At 54.2% G+C, this 19852-nt stretch overlaps 1 protein-coding gene across 1 annotated transcript; it reads right to left on the bottom strand.

The window, feature by feature from the left end:
• Positions 1 to 2499: 2499 nt before the first annotated feature.
• Positions 2500 to 14124, bottom strand: RPN1 (ribophorin I). Its single transcript, XM_055413441.2, has 10 exons — positions 13807 to 14124; positions 11287 to 11351; positions 10449 to 10755; positions 8369 to 8578; positions 7357 to 7549; positions 6894 to 6993; positions 6074 to 6212; positions 5829 to 5948; positions 4036 to 4281; positions 2500 to 3057 (listed from the first exon to the last, which is right to left on the bottom strand). The coding sequence occupies exons 1-10, from the start codon at positions 14074 to 14076 to the stop codon at positions 2875 to 2877; spliced, it is 1833 nt and encodes a 610-aa protein (XP_055269416.1). The 5' UTR covers positions 14077 to 14124; the 3' UTR covers positions 2500 to 2874.
• Positions 14125 to 19852: the final 5728 nt, after the last annotated feature.

Raw genomic sequence — 19852 nt, forward strand, 5'->3', positions numbered from 1 at the left:
TGTCAGGACTGGAAGGACCCTCAGAAGTCAGTTTGTGCAGGAAGACTTCAAGCCCAGAGGGAAGGGACCTGCCCAAGGACGGGGGGCCACCCAGAGGGAAGACTTGGGAGCAGGAGGTTCTGGTGGGGGGGGCGGGGGGCAGAGAGACACCAGGGGTGGGGGCAGCAGTATCTGCAGGGCTCGCTCAGCCCTTCAGCCAGCCGTGGGAGCCTCCCCAGGCCTGCAGCCAACTCCGTGGATCACATCACCTATTTCACTTCCTTCAGAACACTCAGCTCTACCTACAAGGATTTATCTTCCAGTTTCTCATCCTTCTGAAAGTCACAAAGCGTCTTGTCTACTTCTTGTGTCCCCAGTGCCTAAAATCCTGCCTGACACACAGTAAAGACAACAGTGAAATGAATCGGCAGGGTCCCCACTGGCTTCCTGCACGCAGCTGCGGGGAGGCACGGCCCAGCGCTCAGAGATCTCCCGTGAAACCCGCTTCGGCCCTCAAGGCCCTGTGGTTCGAGACCCTTCCCTCCACTGGCCCCTTCTCTCCGGATCGGCAACGTTTCCCGCCCCGGGACCTCCTTCTTCCCCTCCAGCATTGAAAGGGGCTCCTGTCTTTCTCATCTTAAGATGGATCTTCCTGGATTCCACGTCCTGAATGGAAGGCCACAAGGGGGTTGGAGTCGGGCACCTGCAGATCCTCCGGACGGGGAGACCGCTCCCCTAACCATGCCCCATCTGCTGGGTCTCCCCGCAGCCCACCCGGGCTCTCTGTTTACACGTTTCCCTGCACTTGATTCTGGCCTGTTGCAGCGACCATGGGACCAGTGACCGCAGGGAGGCTAAAATGTGGAGGGCCGGGTCGGGGGCACCATGGGGGCTGCGCCACGGGAGGGAAGGCCACCCCTAGCTCCGGCTCAGGCCTGGCCCGGTCTGCAGGCTCCGTCTTCCCTGAGTCGCCTCCCTGGCCACCCAGGCAGGTGACCGGTGGGTGCGCAGGTTCAGGCCCCGCCGTCCGGGCAGCAGGCGGGGCCTTTCCTGCCGGGGCCGCGGCCCCAGCCGCTGGCAGCGCTTCCGGCGGGCCTGTGGCGGGCTGCACTATCAGCTCGGCGCCAGACGCCCGGCCAGGATACTTGTGGTGAAACTGTGAGGGCGCACTCGGCCCTCTGGGGTTTCTCCGTGTCAGCCTCCAAGACAAATGGAGCGGGCGGCTGACGCGCGGCCCCTTCTCCTCCGCGGGCCCCCGGCCATGCGCCAGCTCGAGGCCGGGCCACCGGGCTGGACCGCGGCGTCGGATGATGGGCCGATGGCAGGCGGGCCTGGGGGCCTGGACCGCGCGTGGCCCAGGGGCACGCGCCCCGCCGGGGACCCGGGCGGAGGCAGGCGCGCGAGCAGGGGCCGGGCCCTCGTCCAGGGCACCTCGGGCCGGCGCACCTCGGGCCGGCCGCTGGCCTAGCGGGGGGCGCCGGGCCCCACTGGCCGCGGGCCAAGCCGGGGCCCGGGCGGCGCAGGGCGGCCCGCGGCCCGCAGCCGAGGAAGCGCGGAGCCGGGGCGGCCGGCGCGCAGGCCTCGGCGGGCCGCGCGGGGTGACGGACGAGCCCGGCCGCCGCGGCGCACCTCTGGTCCGGGCCGGGCGGCCGCGCCCGGCGCGCGCCCCTAGGTGGCGCCCTCGCCCCCAGGCCGGGGCGGCCTTGCGCACGCGCGGCTCCCCGGGCCGCGCTCGCCGCCGGGCCCTCTGCGCCTGCGCACTCGGCCCGGACGGCGCGCTCGGCGGCCTGCGCGCGGCCCGCCGGCCCGGCAGGGGGCGCTCCCCGGCGCGCGGCCTCGGCCCCGGCCCCGCGGTCCCTCCTCCTCCCGCTCCGCAGTGAGGAATCACCCGAGCTCGGCGGGCGGCGGGAGGAGGAGCCGGCCGACGGCCGAGGGCGCCTCCGGGCGAGGCGGGCCGCGGCGCCAGATGCAGGAGACGCCCCGGAGCAGGGGCAGGGCGTCGCTGGGCGCGCGAGGGGCTGCCGCGGAGGCCGGCCCCGCGCCCGGGGCCCGGGACACAGCGGGCGCTCTGCCGGAGTCAGAGCTGAGCGGGCCGCCCGCACCGCCGGCCCTTCCCCGGCTCTGGGCGTGGAGCGCGCGGCCTGCAGAGCCCCCGGGCCTTGCACGGCCGTCCCGCCCGGGCTCTGCAGTGGGCGCCCGCAGAGGGCCTGCCGGGCCGTCCGCCACGTCGCCGCTGTCCGCACGGACTCCGCTCCGCTGTCGCCTTAGTGCCGGAAAGAACGCGAGCCCCGGGTGCTCCATAGCCCTCCACGCGGCTCCAGGGCCTCACCCCGGCCACTTTCCCTTTGTGGCGTCAGGGTTCCCAGATGTAAGATGAACCTATACTCGCCACACAAACTTGCTCCCAGGAGCAAAGCCATTTTTTGCAAATCTGTTGTTTAGTGGATAAAAAGCACTTGATTAAAGTACCATCCCCAAAGTTAAGAAATAAGTTATGAGAGATTTTCAGTACAACAAAACCCTAGTTCACACTCCCAGCTTTATTATCACTTGGTCACACGCAGTACTTTAAAAAACACACACGCTTGTAAAATACCCACACATCAGGAATCAGAAGGCCATGAAACAAGGGGCTTACAGGTGCCAAAAATATCCTAGGATTCAGAATAAAGAAAACCAACTCAAAACCTTCTTTGTTGAAAACACAAAGATACTTTGTTTTTCATGACATTTAACTTCTGTTGTTTTAAAGGAATATTTTAGGGACAAAAATTAAGCTTCTTGAGTTGCTTGAAGTAGGGCCTGACTTCTGTCTTCCTTGAAAGCATTTTGCAAAATCCAGAAGCCGGCCTCTAAGGGCCTTGCCATTCACGCCCAAGCCTGCCCTCGGCAGGGCTACAGGGCATCCAGAATGTGGTCGATCTTGCTGACGAGCTCCTGCCGCTTTCCCGAGATGAGTTTCTCGTTCTCGATGTACGTGTCTTTCTTGAGCTTGCCGGCCACCAGCCGCTCGGCCTCCACTGCCGCCTTCAGGACCAGCTCCTTGACCTGGGCATCCAGTCTCTGCATTTCACTCACCTGGCCGGGGCAAGAGCAGGGCAGGGTCGAGAGCGTCCCTGCACCAATCCCCAAGGCAGGGACGTGGGGGAAAGGCCAGCTTCACCCCATGAGCCTTCAGTCTCTGGCCCCGGGGAGCCAGGCCTTTCACCGCCCCTGGCCCCAGCTGTGAAGACTGTGAGCATCAACTGTGAAAACACACAAGCCCCCCGGCCCGGTGCTGGACACACACAAGCACTCTGAACATCCGTTCTCTTCCCTCCCGCTGCCAGACTGGGCCAGAGACTGTCAGGCAAAGTACCGCCAGCAGGGCAGGCAGCATGCGTTACCCCTGACTGGGTGTCAGGCTGAGGCCTTTACAGCCACATTCGTTTGACACATAGCGAGTATCTATGAGCCACGGTGCCGGGCACGAGTCTGCACTCTGGGAAATAGCAGACGAGACAGACAGGCATCCCGCCACCAGGAAGCCAGCAGACAGTACATGCTTGAGGACGTGACTAAGCGGGTCAGAGGGCAGGTGCGCTGAAGAGAACAGCACAGGGTGACAGCAGGGGGCGGGTGGTCGGGGGCTCTCGGCCTTGTCCCCGGGCTCCCTACACTTCACACACACCGACAGGCTTGACAGCCACGACGGCTGCGAGCTCAGCAAGGACTCAACGCCCCCGCCCCAATTTAGAGAAACTGAGGCACCCAAGTTAGGGAGCCTGCCAGGCTCACACAGCATGACTCAGAGCCTGAATTCCAAGTTGTCATTCTAAGCCGTGCTCCTCCCCACAGCCCTAGCAGCTGGAGGGGCAGCGCTCCACACTGGCCCCGGGGACAGTGCTGTGCAGGCCCTGAGACCCCAGATCTCACGCCCCCGGGGGAACATGCAACACGGAAACACAACGGGCGTGCCTGCCCCACAAGCCAGCGGCGGGCCGGGGTGTCCCACACTGTTGGCTACGTGGGCCTAGGCAGAAACAAGCCGGGCGCTCAGCAGTGGCGGACACTCACTTTGTCGCACAGGTCGGAGCCCTCGGTCTTCAGCCTGGACTGCAGCAGCGCCACCTCGCTGGTCAAGGCCTTGTGCTCCGTCTCCAGGCTCTTCTTGCCGCTGTTGAGGGTGGACACATCTCGGGACTGTTTGTACCTGTTGACTGTCTCGTCAAAGTGACGGTAGAGACCTAGTCTCTTGTTGACCAGGGTCAAGACCTGCTCTGTGATGCAGGCCACCTTCATCCTAGCTTCTGCAGCTGGGTCCTGGGGAGACACGTGTGTGACGACATGTGGGCCCGAGCCTGCTCTGACCGTCACCTCCCAGGGAGCACCGCCCCCAGCTGTGAAGCCAGAGGAGCACACTCGCCGACACTGGTGCTGGTCAGCTCGGCAGTGGGCAGCGCGAGGCCGGGAAGACGAGGCAGACCTTCACACCCAGGTCGGGCAGGAGAGATGGACAGGGTGAAAGGTGCGCTAACGCCAGGGGGCCCGTGCAAGGGCAGGGAGGTGCTGAGGGAGGGGAGAGCTCGGCCGGGGGCTTCCAGGACCTTCAGTGCGTCTCCCTCCCGCTCAGCACCTCCAACTGTTTCTAGGATCTAAGGACGCAGCCCGAGCTCCTTGGCCACCACAGCCCTTTAGACGTGGCCCTACTGCAGAGCGCGGTGGACAGTGATCCAACCAAACAGCACTGAATCCAGACAGCCAGCCAGCAAGGGGAGCCTTTCCCCGTAGTTTCTCAGCCACACAACTGCCAACAGGTCCAGACAAGAGCCAATACTGAACCGTTAACTACTGGGTGAACCTATACAGTATTCATACAGCCTCAAACAGACTGTGTACTAATTGCAAAAACAGTAACTTTCTGATGGAAAAAAAAAAAAAAACAGACAAGCACCAAGTTACCCAAGAAGTGAACACCACCAACCCTGGACCAGCTGACACCAGGTGCCTCATGACATCACGCACCACAGACACGGTACCAGCTTGTCCCACTCTCACCAAAAACGCATAATAGCAATTCTCGGGGAGAACCGTTAAGAAACCAAAATTAAAATGTTTCAGATTAAAGAAGACTGAGGAAATGTGACAAATGATGCAGCGCACATCCTCAATAGTCTCAGGTATGAAAACCACGCGCTCTAGATGCCGCCCTCGGGGCTGCGGACTGCTCGTCCTTACGGGACACCACGTTCCCGAGGTCCATTCGCGTGCTCCTGCCACTCGAGGCAGCGCCCGCAGGCTGCACACACGCCTGAGTACACAGGGAAAGTCGGCGGCTCCCCCTCAGATGGTTCAGGGAGAAAATTACAGACAGAAGGAGCCAAGCGTTAACTGCTCCGTCCGGGTAAAGGGGGCACGACTTATTTTTACTGTTCCTACAAAATGTCTACATGCAGAATTAGTTTAAAACTCAGCATTTTTTAAATTAATGAAAGCATCAGTTTTTATACCTTAGGAAACGGGCATATGTCATCGTAAAACGTGGACTCAGTCCTTCCACGCGACAGGGCTAACTGGCCGCCGCCTGGCGCACCCCCACCCCGGCCAGCCTGCGGGACCAAGGTCCCTGTTCAAAACCACGGCCCCACTGAAGACCGCCCTGCTGTCTGCACACCGCTCCGCCCGGCCAGACGCCCCACCTCCTGCCCGGTGGGGCGCCTCGCCCCAGCACATGCGCTGCCCGCCGCCCACTCCACAGCATGCGCCGCCCTGCGGCACCCAGCCCCGCAGCATCACATGCCCGAGCTGACAGCAACAGGAGGAGGGGCTCCAAGGTTAAGGGCCAGCCGGGGCCCCAGGAGGGCGGGCACCTTCGTTATGGAGAAGTCCAGCCTGACGTAGGCGATGACGGTGAAGAAGAGGATGTAGAAGGCCGCCACCACCAGCAGCGGCTCCTGCAGCATGATCACCTTGTTGAAGGTGTAGTGCACCTGGGGGCGGGAACGCTGCTGACCAGGCCGCCCGGCTCAGAGCCCCGGGGGCGGGGCCTCCCCAGGCCGCCGGCCCGGCCCGCCCCCCGAGGGGCTGCCCCCGAGGCGCAGGCGGGCGTGCCTACCACGATGTCCCGGATGTGCTGCTCCACCAGGTTTTTCTTGTGGGCCACAACGACAGGGCGGCCGAACGTGTCCAGGTAGGTGTAGTGCAGCTCGTCAGGACCGCGGCTGATCTCATAGGGACTGTCCACCTGGATGTTCCTGGAGGAGACGGGGCGAGACAGCCTGACAAACCGCACTCCCCAGCGGGCTGCACAGCGAGGATCCCAAGGCCCAGGGACCATCCAGGCTCCCAGTCCTACTCCACTCCGCTCCCCGCCCAGCACGGGTTCCACCTGGCCCTGAGACCACGGGCCCACTGCCAGAAAAGCCTGCGTGTGAGCACGTTTTGTCCCTCATGCCAAGGGCATGTGGCCCCATGAGGGCCCACTGCTTTCCACCAGCTGGACTCATGGAGATGCTGGGCTCTGTCCGCCCCATCCTGGTTCTGCGGAGGCCGTCTTCCGATGAGATCCCTCACCCTTCCAGGTTCCTTGCTTTCTGCTTAAATCGGCCAAAGACAGCTCCTCTGTCCATAACCATGAAACCCGAAACACCATCTGAACCTCACCCTTCTGAACCTGGTGTGACCAGCCCAGACAGGACAGACTGTCTGCACTGTCCTTCCCTCTGTGAGGAGCACAGCAAAGGTCACCCCGCCTGCCTCAACTCTGCATTCTTTCCTGCTGGCGGGCACCCGTCGGCCCCGGGCCATCACCTAGGCCTGCTGTGGATGTCCCAGGTTAAACTGCCAGAAGCCCCTCCTCTACGCCCTGGAACCCAGCATCCCCAAGGTACCAAGAGGGCGGGACCAGGAGAGACAGGAAGGGAGGTCACACTCACTTGGCCCCTTCTGGCAGGATGATCTTCACGGTCAGAGAGTCTATGACCTGCTCATCAAACACGTGGTCCACCAGCCTCATCTTCAACGCGTACTGGTCTCCTGAGGGTTGAGCAGACACAGCGGTGAGCAGTTCGTGTGCGCCTTTCCAGCAAGTACTAGTACCCAGGCCCTAAGCACCATACGAGCAGACACCGGCCACCGCCAAGTGCCCGCTGCTCGTGAAAGAGCACGTCAGCCAACTCGCTGCAGGAGCGCCCCACGTCTGACGGCTCCAGAGACAGCTGTCAGTGCGCTGGGGACACAGAAGCCACCCGTGAGAAGGGGCTCCTGATGCCAGCCCTCCTGAGAATGAGGAGAACGTGCCCTCCCCATCAGATCATCACACACCACGATGACGAGAAACCCCACAGGAAAGAAAAGGCAGCCTCTGCCTTTCCCGCCCTCTAGTTACTGAGGACTGACCCAGGTTGTAGAGGTACTCGTAGCTTGGGAGGTTGTAGCCGACGATGTAGTGGGTCTTCCAGCCGCCGAAGAGCGGGAAGCGAGGCCGGATCTCCATCTCCACGGAGTCATCCAGGACGAGCAGGTGGCTGGTGGACACGTTGCCGATCTCGTCGCGGTAGTACACGTCCTGGGCCGCGGCGGGGAGGATGGTCTGCAGAGAGCGAGCAGGCTTTTTGAAGACTCCAGAAGCGGACCCAAGCAGTACCACTGAGCCCAGGAGACGTGTCCTGCCCCAAGCGCCTCACTGCAGCACTCCGTAATGAAGCCGGCTCCGGGGAAACCACCTCAGGAAAGCCTAACTTCCCCCAAGAGGCTTCGGAGTTCCAGATAGCTCCTCTGTTTCTCAGTCAAGGCTGGCAAATAGCCAGATTCTCATAAATGCCTCTGCAGATGCTAAAGACTTAGTATAAAGCTAAAAACAACCTGTAAGTTGTTTTGCAGGAAGGGAAACTAAAGATGGAAGAAATCACATCAAATCACTAGACGGTTTATGGTGTATTTACAAAAGGGGCTTCTCCACCTAGTATTTTTTACAATTTTTAAAAATTTTTACTTACTTTTAAATTATTTACTTCCAAATCTGTTAGCACATTTTGATAATCAAGGGGAAATATGATGTCTTATTTGCTCCCTGAGCCCTTCTGTATTATGCAAGTACATGAACATGCTTATAAGATTTCATTCATAAGACAAAAAAAGATATAAAACTGTATATGCAATACAATCAAATGCTTTTTAAAAACGATATTATAAGAAAAAGAAATATATATAAGTGTCAGCAATACCAGGGTCTGGTTTTGTTTCCCCATTTTCTGTAAAAGAAAATGGCTTACTTACATGAATGGGGCTATTTTTTCGGGGGGGGCGGGCTGCGCTGCTAGTTCCCCGACCAGGGATCGAAGCTGGGCCATAGTTATCTCTGACTAGACAGGCACAGTGTCTCCCAGGGTCCAGGCCCAACAGCCCCCACCTTAAACGAACGGACGGAGGAGAGCCCACTGTCCGGCTGTCTCTGGTAATCGTAGCGTGAGAAAGGCCCCTTCAGCGCGGCCCCCGTGTGCTTCAGGTCCACGCTCTCCTCCACGGCAATGTTTCCCCAGTGGGAGACCTCGATGACGCGGGTCATGCTGCTGATGGTCAGGAAGGGGCTGTTGTTCTCAGAATGCACCCTGAACGTGTCCTGCAGAGGAAGGAACAGGGAGCTCAAGGATCGGATGGAACAGGAATCAACACGAGCTCACGGCAAACTGACTGGAGTCAGCCTACACCTCAGCCCCAGGATGGTTATAAACAAAATTCCACACTTCTTTAAAAATCTTCCGTTGTAAATAAAGAAAAATGGTAACGAGGAAATATCAATATATATAAGAGCTAATGAAGACATAAACTGTCACCAGTGAGTTAACAAATAGCTTTTTAAAACTGAGCAAGACACGTAGTATTACTGGATTGTTCTCTCCTGGAGAAAAGTTACCTGGAAAAATTCACAGAAGAGATTTTTTTAAGACAATATATTGTTTTATAGCTAACATGTATGAATGCGACAGTCACTCCTTTATGAGCTCTAAATAAACATACCGTTTCATTTAATCTTCTGAACATCATAATGAAGTAAGTACTACTTATCCCCATTTTACAAATAAAAACACCCAGAGGCCCTGAAGTCAGTATCAGGAAACCTTTCTGGTCACAGATACAAAGAACAGACTGGTGATTGCCTGAGACATGGGTTGCAGAAATCGGTGAACTATTGTTTCTTTTTAGCTTAAATAAATTGAATAAAAAAATTTTTAAAGGTAAAATGACAAAAGGACCAGAAAATATAAATTTAAAAACCTGCACAGCTAAGTATAAACTATCAACAAAATGAAAGGTTACCTATGAATGGAAGAAGACATTTGCAAATGACACAGCCCATTAGGGGTTAGCATCCAGGATATAATATGAACTTGTACAGCTCAACATCAAAAACCAAATGACCCAATTTAAAAATGGGGAGAGGAAAGACAAATTCACAGAAAAGGAGACCAGATTTGTGGCTCCCAGAGGCAGGGGGTGGGGGCTGCGGGGGTGGAGGGAAGGGGATTGGATGAAGGCAGTCAGAAGGCACAAACTTCTGTTTATGACATAAATAAGTCCTGGGATATAATGTCCAACATGAAAAATTTAATTACTATCGCTGTACATTATATATGAAGGTTCAGAGAGTAAATCTTAAAAGAGTTCTCAAGAAAAGAGTTTTTTCTGTTTAATTTTTTTTTTTTAATTTCACAGCCTTTCGCCCCATAAGAACTACAACTGAAGCCAAGGTCTGAACAGGCAACTATTTCTTTAACTTTGTACGAGCTGATGAATGTGCGCTATGCTCCCTGTGATAACTGTTTCATGAGGAAGTCAAATCATTGCACTGGAAGCCTTTAACTTCCTCAGGGCTGTATGTCAATTATATCTCAAACTGGAAGGGATAAAAAAAAAAAAGCAAAACACCTTTCCCAAAAGTCCAAGAAATGGACAAGATAAGGTGTATTTTATTTCTTATACCTCTGGCCACCTCATTCATTCTATGACTAGATTTTCAAAGACCCAATTGAATTATTAAGCATACACGATCGCATTTAACGCCAGTACTGACAAGAGTGTGGGGAAACGGGCAGTCAGACACTGCTGGTGCCATAACTAACTGGCTGAGTTTTTTGAAAAACCATTCGACAGTACACAAGAGATTTAAAAAAAACCTACCCTGAGAGCACAGAGCGAAAACAGAGAAAGGCTGGCTGAAGCCTTGAAGCAGCGCGCGGATGCCACTGTGACACCTCTGCCCAAGATGCTCTGTCTGCTTGTGCCCCAAGTCCCACCTCCTTTAAAAAGTCTCCTCAAGCCGCAGCCTCTACCTGAACTCCCAGGAGGAGCGCAATGAGCCCCATGGGGTCACTTCTCAGCAGATTAAAACCCTTGGGTTGATTTTACAAAGGGCCCTGGATTCCCAGCCAAGCCTCTCAACGAGCAGGCCCTCTAGGACTCCAGAATAGACGAGCGCTGCAAGGGCCCACCTGACTGAAGGCAGGGACGTCGTGGAAGGGCCCGTAGTCCAGGAGGTCCTCGGAGCGCGTGGGGTTCCCCAGCTTGGTGTAGCTCTCGACGTTCCGGGAGGCGAGCTTCACACGCGTGGTCTGCGTCCTGGTCGGGTAGGGGGAGTAGAAGTAATGATTCCCCTCAAACACCACGAACTGCTTCTCCGACTGCGTGATCTGGGTTGGATACGGCTGAAGCACATGGGTGTAAACGGCTTCCACGATGACTGAGATCTTGGCCCCAGGATCAAGAGCCACTGGGAGCTTGACTGTGAAGAATCTCCCGCTGCAGGAAGAACGAGGAGAAACAAGAGACCAGAACACTGAAAAAAGAACGGTGCAAAGTCACAGCGATATTTTGTGCCAAGGTAACACCACTTGCCTCTAAGAGATTACCTTCAACCTATTAATTTAAGCCTTTTAAGACAAACGTCCAGGGAGTTCCCTGGTGGCCAAGGGGTTAGGTTCTGGGCTTCCACTGCGGTGCCTCAGGGGAAGATCCCGCAAGCCATGCAGTGCGGCCAAAAAACCCTCAAACAAAATGAAAACAACAAACGTCGACATGTTCATCTCAAGGTTGTTTGTAAGAGTGTCAAACAACCCAAATGTCCAATAACAGGGTAAGTGTTGAAAACATTGCAGCAGAGCCACACAACAGAACGCTGGCCGACATGAAAAGACGCTCACAGGTGCGCTGACCAAAACAGCCTCTGATACGCCGGGCGCGCGCCAAGCCACTCTCCTGGTAAGATTCCACCCCCGAGCGATAACCTGCAACCAGAGGCGGCAAGACAGAGGCATTCCAACTGTCACTTACCTTTTACCCTGAACTTTGGTTTCTCTCACTTCCAGGTTGCTCTCCTCCTCATCCTCTCCCTTCACCTGCAACAGGACAAAGGAAGTTATTCTTTTTGTCTTTCAGACTCTAAACTGAGTCAGCAATTAACTAACTGCCTCATAATGTCCACATTAAAGAATTCCAGCTGCCAGAACTTTGTGAAGATCGAATTCTGGTTTCAGTTAACAATTTTTCAACCAAAATACAGGAACACTTCAAAAGACTGACTTTTGCACTGAATAAGCTGTAGAATATGCTCCATAAAACCACAGTATTTTCCTGAATGATCAAATACACACATACAAATTAAAATTATCCTTCCAAATACACTTCACACTCCCAAATATAAAGGCAGGAAAGGTTTCTTTCTGGAGATTTTCTTCTTCATTTACACTCAAGTATGCATGGGAAAAACCCCAGCATTATTTGCTGTTATGGTAGAAAAGTCTCATGCATAATGAAACCTGACTTTACGTGCAAAGAAGAGATGGACAGTGGCACAAGCAACGGCACGACGCACCCCCTCCCCTTCCCTGCAGCCCAGTGTGTAACCACAGGGAGGACGCCGACCCCAGCAGGCTGCAGGCTCCCTCTGGGGGAGAGCAGGCGTCTCGAATGAGCCTGTGGAGCAGGTGCTAAGGGAAAACTCACACACCCACCACTAGCTCTCTGCCAGCCCCGCCTCCAACAAAAGAAAGCAATTTAAGACCAGCTTTTAGGGCTGAAGCGGTGATCCCCAGTAGAGCATACGCAGCTGTAATGAGAGAGCTATCTGTGGCATCTCAAAAAGCCTAAAAGTCAGTACACGATCATCCTCAACAGAGTCAAACAGCCTAACAAACACAACAATTCCACTTCTTTGGCTAGACTCTTATCACAGTGGGAACACTCTAGTACACTCCTGTTTATCAGGAGCTGTCATTGTTCAGTTATATGGTGATTTTTGTCTTGAGAACTACTCCTCTTCATTTTAAAGTATTTACCAGATTCACTGCCTGAACTAACAAAAGATTAGAGACACAAAAGATTTCAAATATAGGAGGCAAATGAAAGGAAAAATGTCTTTGGTGGCAAGGAGACAAGGAACTACTGGCCCCTAGTCACAGATCGCCGCAGTCCCTTCCACCAGTTTTGGAAATTCTACATGTAAGGGTGAACATAATTCCCTGAAAAAACTCCAAGCAACTGTACCAAGACTCCCAGTCAGTTGTTGGAAAATACACATCGTCCTGGTTAAGTTTATCATCGGTTATGTCCCCCATTGAGAGAGAGGTACAAAACAGCCTCTCTTTTGGACTCCAAATAAAAAAAAAAAAGACTGGATAAATCTGGTGATGGGACCGCAGGTTTTATACTCCTGCAGAACCCTGCCTCTGCTCACCTAGGCCAGAAGAGGCAGTGTGGTGTGCTGAAGAACACAAATGAAGTCTGAAACAAACTAGCCTAAGCCCTGACTCTACCCTAAGACTGCAGGCAGGGGTTTAAAGAACTCAGTCCCCAGACTCCAGCCCTCACCTGCAGTTAGAGTAGCCGTCGAAGGGCTGTTGTGAGAGTTAAATGAGAATGTCCTTAAAATACCGACCACAACACCCAACACCAGGTAAATTCCCAGCAAGACGCCAGTACAGTAACCCAGGCTGGAAGAAGCACGCTCTCCAGGCATGATGGCCAGATAGCTTCTGCTCTAGTCTGTTACACTCTGGCAACCTCGCTAGGTAGGAGGAGCTTTTATAAAAGAATAGGACTTAACATTCAGAACATAAAAGTGAAGTTTTAATCTGTCCTTCCACAAAGCTTGAAGTAAAACTGCGTCCTATATCATGGCGGAGGCCTGAAAGGGAACAGGAGTCATTTCGGAAGCATGATGTGTATAAAGGCAACTCTACGGCGCCAAGTTCAGAAGTACGACACTGTAATGACCATCTTCCCAACTAATAATTGGGTAATCACTTAATGCACGTTGTCTAATGGGAACAGCAGTAAAAGGCAAACCTGTGTATACGCATATTCCCTAGGCCCAAAGCCAACACTGCCTCCTCGAGGGACGTAAAACTGACCACTGAAATGCCTGGAGGAACAGAAGCCGACTGGGGAGCCGTTTCCTGCTTTACTGGCAGAATGAGAACGGGTCGGGGGAGGCAGCGAACCGGACTTTCCCTTTCGGCTCCGTATTACTCGCACGCGTTTTTAAGCTTAAAGAGGAGAGAGCGGTTCTTTAAGAGTTCTTCGCAGCCGTAAGAAATGCGTTCTGTGCGCAACGGTTTCAGAGGCACGACCTTGGAAACAGGAGACCTGCGTTTCCGACCGCCGAGGCCGGCGGCGGCTCCCCGCGCCCCGCGCCCCGGCCCCGGCCGCCCGCGCCCCGCAGGCCGGCGCTGACGTGTCCCGGCGGCAGCCCAGGCCCGCCCAGCTGCACGCCCCGGCCCCACCGCCCGCCCAGCTGCACGCCCCGGCCCCGCCGCCCGCCCAGCTGCACGCCCGCCGCCCGCGCCCGCTCACCTGCACGCCGAGGTGCGCGAGCCGGGCCTCCAGCGCGGGCTCCAGCGCCAGCAGGAAGGCGGTGGCGCGGGCCGAGGCGCCGCCGCCCGCGTGCGCCAGCACCAGCTCGGCCGTGACCTTGGCCAGGTGGCTGCTCAGGTCCACCGTGCGCTTCACCTCCTCGTTGACCAGCGGCGGCGCGTCCGCGGAGGCGCGGCCCGGCGCCGGGGCGCAGGCCGCGAGCAGCAGCAGCAGCAGCGGCAGCGGCGGGCAGGCTGCGGGCGCCTCCATGGCCGGGACCGAGCTGAGCCGCAGCGCTGGGCCCCACGCGCCGCCCGCCGCGCAGCGTCCGCCACGGCGCGGCCGCCCATTGGCCCGGCCGGCGCCCAAGATGGCGGCGCGCGCCCGAGGACCCGGTCTCCGTGGCAACGGGCGGCCCGCCCCGCGCCCGCCTGCGCGCGCCGCGGCCTCGCGCCCCGGAGGGCGGCGCCCCGGGCCCAGCGCCGGAAGCCGCGGCGCCGCGGCCGGCCCAGGACGAGCTGCGGGGGAGCGGGCGGCCTGGGAAACACCGCCCCAAGTGCTCTGTGAAGCCGCAGTCCACTCTCAGGTGTCCAACGGCAGCGTGTCTTTTACCTGAATCCCTGGGGGTTTCTGTCTGAGCCGAGAGGCAGCATTGACCCGTGAGCAGGCAGTGCGGTTCTGAGATTCTGTCCTGCGTGGGGAAGAGAGGCGGGGAACCAGGAAATACCTTTGAATTAGCTCTTCCAGTTTACCATGGCCTAGGTGGGTCGCTTGGTGTGTTTGGCTTACCAGAGTGGGTGCTCCTCTGGTACCAATAATTTGCCACTTGGCAATTCCCACCATCCCTTTTCAGTCTTAATAGCCCCTTCCGCTTTGGCTAATTGGTTTTGGGCGTCAGTGTATTTTGGAGAGTCCAATCCTAGCTCTATGAAGACCTACAAGACCTTTTAGAACTAACACCCAAAAAAGATGTCCTTTTCATTATAGGGGACTGGAATGCAAAAGTAGGAAGTCAAGAAACACCTGGAGTAGCAGGCAAATGTGGCCTTGGAGCACGGAATGAAGCAGGGCAAAGGCTAATAGAGTTTTGCCAAGAGAATGCACTGGTCATAGAAAACACCCTCTTCCAACAACACAAGAGAAGACTCTACACATGGACATCACCAGATGGTCAACACCGAAATCAGATTGATTATATTCTTTGCAACCAAAGATGGAGAAGCTGTATACAGTTAGCGAAAATAAGACCAGGAGCTGACTGTGGCTCAGATCATGAACTCCTTATTGCGAAATTCAGACTTAAATTGAAGAAAGTAGGGAAAACCACTAGACCATTCAGATAAGACCTCAATCAAATCCCTTATGATTATACAGTGGAAGTGAGAAATAGATTTAAGGGACTAGATCTGATTGATAGAGTGCCTGATGAACTCTGGACGGAGGTTCGTGACATTGTACAGGAGACAGGGACCAAGACCATCCCCGTGGAAAAGAAATGCAGAAGAGCGAAATGGCTGTCTGAGGAAGCCTTACAAATAGCTGTGAAAAGAAGAGAGGCGAAAAGCAAAGGAGAAAAGGAAAGATATAAGCATCTGAATGCAGAGTTCCAAAGAATAGCAAGGAGAGATAAGAAAGCCTTCCTCAGTGATCAATGCAAAGAAATAGAGGAAAACAACAGAATAGGAAAAACAAGAGAGCTCTTCAAGAAAATTAGAGATTCCAAGGGAACATTTCATGCAAAGATGGGCTCGATAAAGGACAGAAATGGTATGGACCTAACCGAAGCAGAAGATATTAAGAAGAGGTGGCAGGAATACACAGAAGAACTGTACAAAAAAGATCTTCACGACCAAGATAGTCACGATAACGTGATCACTGACCTAGAGCCAGACATCTTGGAATGTGAAGTCAAGTGGGCCTTAGAAAGCATCACTACGAACAAAGCTAGTGGAGGTGATGGAATTCCAGTTGAGCTATTTCAAGTCTTGAAAGATGATGCTGTGAAAGTGCTGCACTCAATATGCCAGCATATTTGGAAAACTCAGCGCTGGCCACAGGACTGGAAGAGGTCAGTCTTCATTCCAATCCCAAAGAAAGGGAATGCCAAAGAATGCTCAAACTACCGCACAATTGCACTCATCTCACACGCTAGTAAAGTCATGCTCAAAATTCTCCAAGCCAGGCTTCAGCAGTATGTAAACCGTGAACTCCCAGATGTTCAAGCAGGTTTTAGAAAAGGCAGAGGCACCAGAGATCAAATTGCCAACATCCACTGGATCATGGAGAAAGCAAGAGAGTTCCAGAAAAACATCTATTTCTGCTTCATTGACTATGCCAAAGCCTTTGACTGTGTGGATCACAATAAACTGTGGAACATTCTGAAAGAGATGGGAATCCCAGACCACCTGACCTGCCTCTTGAGAAACCTGTATGCAGGTCAGGAAGCAACAGTTAGAGCTGGACATGGAACAACAGACTGGTTCCAAATAGGAAAAGGTGTACGTCAAGGCTGTATATTGTCACCTTGCTTATTTAACTTATATGCAGAGTACATCATGAGGAACGCTGGGCTGGAAGAAGCACAAGCTGGAATCAAGATTGCTGGGAGAAATATCAATAACCTCAGATATGCAGATGACACCCCCCTTATGGCAGAAAGTGAAGAGGAACTCAAAAGCCTCTTGATGAAAGTGAAAGAGGAGAGTGAAAAGGTTGGCTTGAAGCTCAACATTCAGAAAACGAAGATCATGGCATCTGGTTCCATCACTTCATGGGAAGTGGATGGGGAAACAGTGGAAACAGTGTCAGACTTTATTTTTTTGGGCTCCAAAATCACTGCGGATGCTGATTGCAGCCATGAAATTAAAAGACGCTTGCTCCTTGGAAGGAAAGTTATGACCAACCTTGATAGTATATTAAAAAGCAGAGACATTACTTTGCCAACCAAGGTCCATCTAGTCAAGGCAATGGTTTTTCCCGTGGTCATGTATGGATGTGAGAGTTGGACTGTGAAGAAAGCTGATCGCCGAAGAATCGATGCTTTTGAACTGTGGTGTTGGAGAAGACTCTTGAGAGTCCCTTATACTGCAAGGAGATCCAACCAGTCCATTCTAAAGGAGATCAATCCTGGATGTTCATTGGAGGGACTGATGCTAAAGCTGAAACTGCAATACTTTGGCCACCTCATGCGACGAGTTGACTCACTGGAAAAGACTCTGATGCTGGGAAAGGTTGGGGGCGGGAGGAGAAGGGGACGACGGAGAATGAGATGGCTGGATGGCATCACCGACTCTGTGGACATGAGTTTGAGTGAACTCCGGGAGTTGGTGATGGACAGGGAGGCCTGGCGTGCTGTAATTCATGGGGTCGCGGAGAGTCGGACACGACTGAGCGACTGAACTGAACTGAACTGAACTGAATCCTAGCTCAGGCAAGTTCCGCCAATATGAGTGCCTTAATAGGGGCCCCACTTGTTACCCCCCCACGCCCTCAGCTGCTTGTTTAGCGGTCTTATCTGCCAGTCTGTGGCCCCGAGCCTGGTGGGTATCCTCTGCTTGATGTCCTCGGCAGTGTATGAATGCAACCTTTTCTGGTTCCCAGACAGCATCTAATAGGGTCAGAATTTCTTCCTTATTTTTGATCTTTTCCACCAGCTGTCAAGAGGCCTCTCTCCTTATGTAGAGCCCCGTGTACATGTAGTGTGGCAAAGGCATACCTGGAGTCGGTGAAGATGTTTACTCCCTTGCCTTTTGAAAGCTGGAGCGCTCAAATCAAGGCCCATAACTCAGCTCGCTGGGCAGACCAGCGTTGTGGCAAGGAGCCAGCCTCGATGAGAGTCTTTTCTTTGACTATAGTGTAACCCGACAGCCACTGTCCTTGTTTTATCAGGCTAGTGCCATCAGTATATAGGACCCAATCAGGGTCCGGAATTGGTTGGTCTCGGAGGTCGGGTCTGCTAGTGTAGACTTCTTCCAAGACTTCCCCTCAGTCATGAGAAGGTCCACCCTCTCCCACTGGAAGGAGTGTGGCTGGGTTTAAATTCTGGCAAGGCTCAATACGGAGGCTAGGGTTTTCCCATAACAACCCTCGATATTGAATAATCCGGGAGTGTGATAGCCATTTGTGGGGATCTCCTGGTGAGAGTGCGTTGACCTCATGTGGGGCTCTTAACGACCAGATCTTGGCCTAAAGTCGATGTAGTAGGGCCACTGCGGCAATGGCTCTCTGGCCTCCGGGCCACCCGGTGGCTGGCGACATCGCCAGGCCGCCTTGAGGCACAGGCTGCAGGCCTGCCCCACGTGCCCACAGTCTTGAGTTAACACTCCCATTGATGTTTTGTCCTTTTCGGTTACATATAAAGTAGGTGGCTTGAAAAGGTCTGGCAGCCCTAGAGCAGGGGCTGATATAATTGCCAATCTTAGTTCATCAAAGGCTTTTTTGTTTTCAGTCCAATTTAGTGGATTTTCCTTAGGCCCTGTCAGAAGTTCATATAAAGACTGGGCCATTTGGGAATATCCTGGAATCCAGATTCTGCAAAACCCAGTAGCTCCCAAAAACTCCCGGACCTGCTGACGAGTCTTAGGTGTTGGGAGTCTCAGGATCACCTCTTTTCTGGACTGGTCCAATAACCTTGTGCCCTCTTTAAAACAAACCCCAGATACCTTATCTCCTCCTTGCAGAGCTGTGCCTTCTTCTTCGACACCTGGTAATCTGCTTCCATCAGCAGCTGGAGCAGTGCTTTCGTCCCTTCCCAGCATTTTTCCTTGGTCTCGGCAGCCAGCAGCAGGTCATCCACGTATTGTAGGAGCCAACATCCATACTCTTTTGGATAGAATGAATCCAGGTCAGAAGCCAAGGCTTCCCCAAAAATGACTGGGGAATTCTTAAACCCTTGTGGGAGACAAGTCTAGGTGAGCTGTTGTTTGATGCCCTTAACTGGATCTTCCCATTCAAAGGCAAAGATGGGCTGTGACGCTGGGGCGAGGTGTATGCAGAGGCGGCATCCTTGAGATCTAGGTGAGTATAAACTTTAGTCCTTGGTGGGAGAAGACTAAGTTGTAGGGGTTTGGAACAGTGGGCTGTAAAGTCACAGTAGCCTGGTTGATTAGCCTGAGATCTTGTACAGGCCTATAGTCCTGGCCTTCTTCCTTTTTGACTGGCAGGATCGGCGTATTCCAAGCTGACTGGCACTCTACTAGAATGCCCACTTGTTTCAGTCTATTGATATGGGGCAGTACGCTGGTCCAGGCCTCTATCGGTAGCAGGTACTGGTGCTTTCTAACTGGGATGGCACCTGGCTTGAGTTCTGTTATCACTGGGGCTTGATGTTTAGCCAGCTCGGGGGGGGTTGTTTTCTGCCCAGACCTCGGGGAATAATTGAATTATCTCTCTTTCAAGTTCTTCCGGCCCACCTGGGTTTTCCTTCAGAGGCTCATGCAACCTCCACTCATCTTGGGGGTCTATTGAGAGAGAGAGCAAATAAGTTGTAGTGCCCACCCAGAAGGTGGGCCTCTCCTCAGGGGAGAAAGTCACTGGGCTCCTAGTTTGGAGAGCAAGTCTCTTCCCAACAGGGGTACTGGGCACTTGGGAATGTAGAGGAATTCATGAAGCACTTGGTGTCCCCACATCTGGCATTTTCTGGGCTGGCAAAACGATTTAATCATCTCTTCTCCCGATACCCCAGTTACAGCGGTAGTCTTTTTGGATAATGGTGCCACAGGTTTTGTTACTACCGACAGTTCTGCTTCTGTATCCACCATGAAGTCAGTGTTTTGGTCACCCACTTTTAAGGTTCCCATGGGCTCTCGGGGACCTGATATCTCTGAGCCCCAGCAGTCCTATTTAGTTTCCAAGTCAGCAAGTCCCACAACCGTAGGAGCTTTTCCTTCCCTCCTTGCCTTCGGGCGTTCATTCTTCCAATGGCCAAACCCTCACACCGGGCACACTGGTTTGGCTGTAATGGGGCCCGGGGCCTTCTTTGGGACCGGTTGAAGGGCTGCCCTGTCCCTGGGGCAGGAGGAGGTTTTCCCGGAGGGCCCAAGATAGA

Source organism: Moschus berezovskii, chromosome 24 (genome assembly GCF_049115385.1).
Source record: "Moschus berezovskii isolate FMDL1 chromosome 24, NW_MosBer_1.0, whole genome shotgun sequence".
In the NCBI taxonomy this organism is placed as follows: domain Eukaryota; kingdom Metazoa; phylum Chordata; class Mammalia; order Artiodactyla; family Moschidae; genus Moschus; species Moschus berezovskii.

Bases quoted from the DNA above. Each gene is read 5' to 3' on its own strand.
- RPN1 (XM_055413441.2), bottom strand. From the start codon at position 14,076: ATGGAGGCGCCCGCAGCCTGCCCGCCGCTGCCGCTGCTGCTGCTGCTG. The intron at 7,550-8,368 runs GTGGGGGCTGTT...CGCTCTCTGCAG, and splicing joins CCTCCGTCCGTTCGTTTAAG to ACCATCCTCCCCGCCGCGGC. The intron at 3,058-4,035 runs GTGAGTGTCCGC...TGCCCCGGCCAG, and splicing joins GCTCCGACCTGTGCGACAAA to GTGAGTGAAATGCAGAGACT.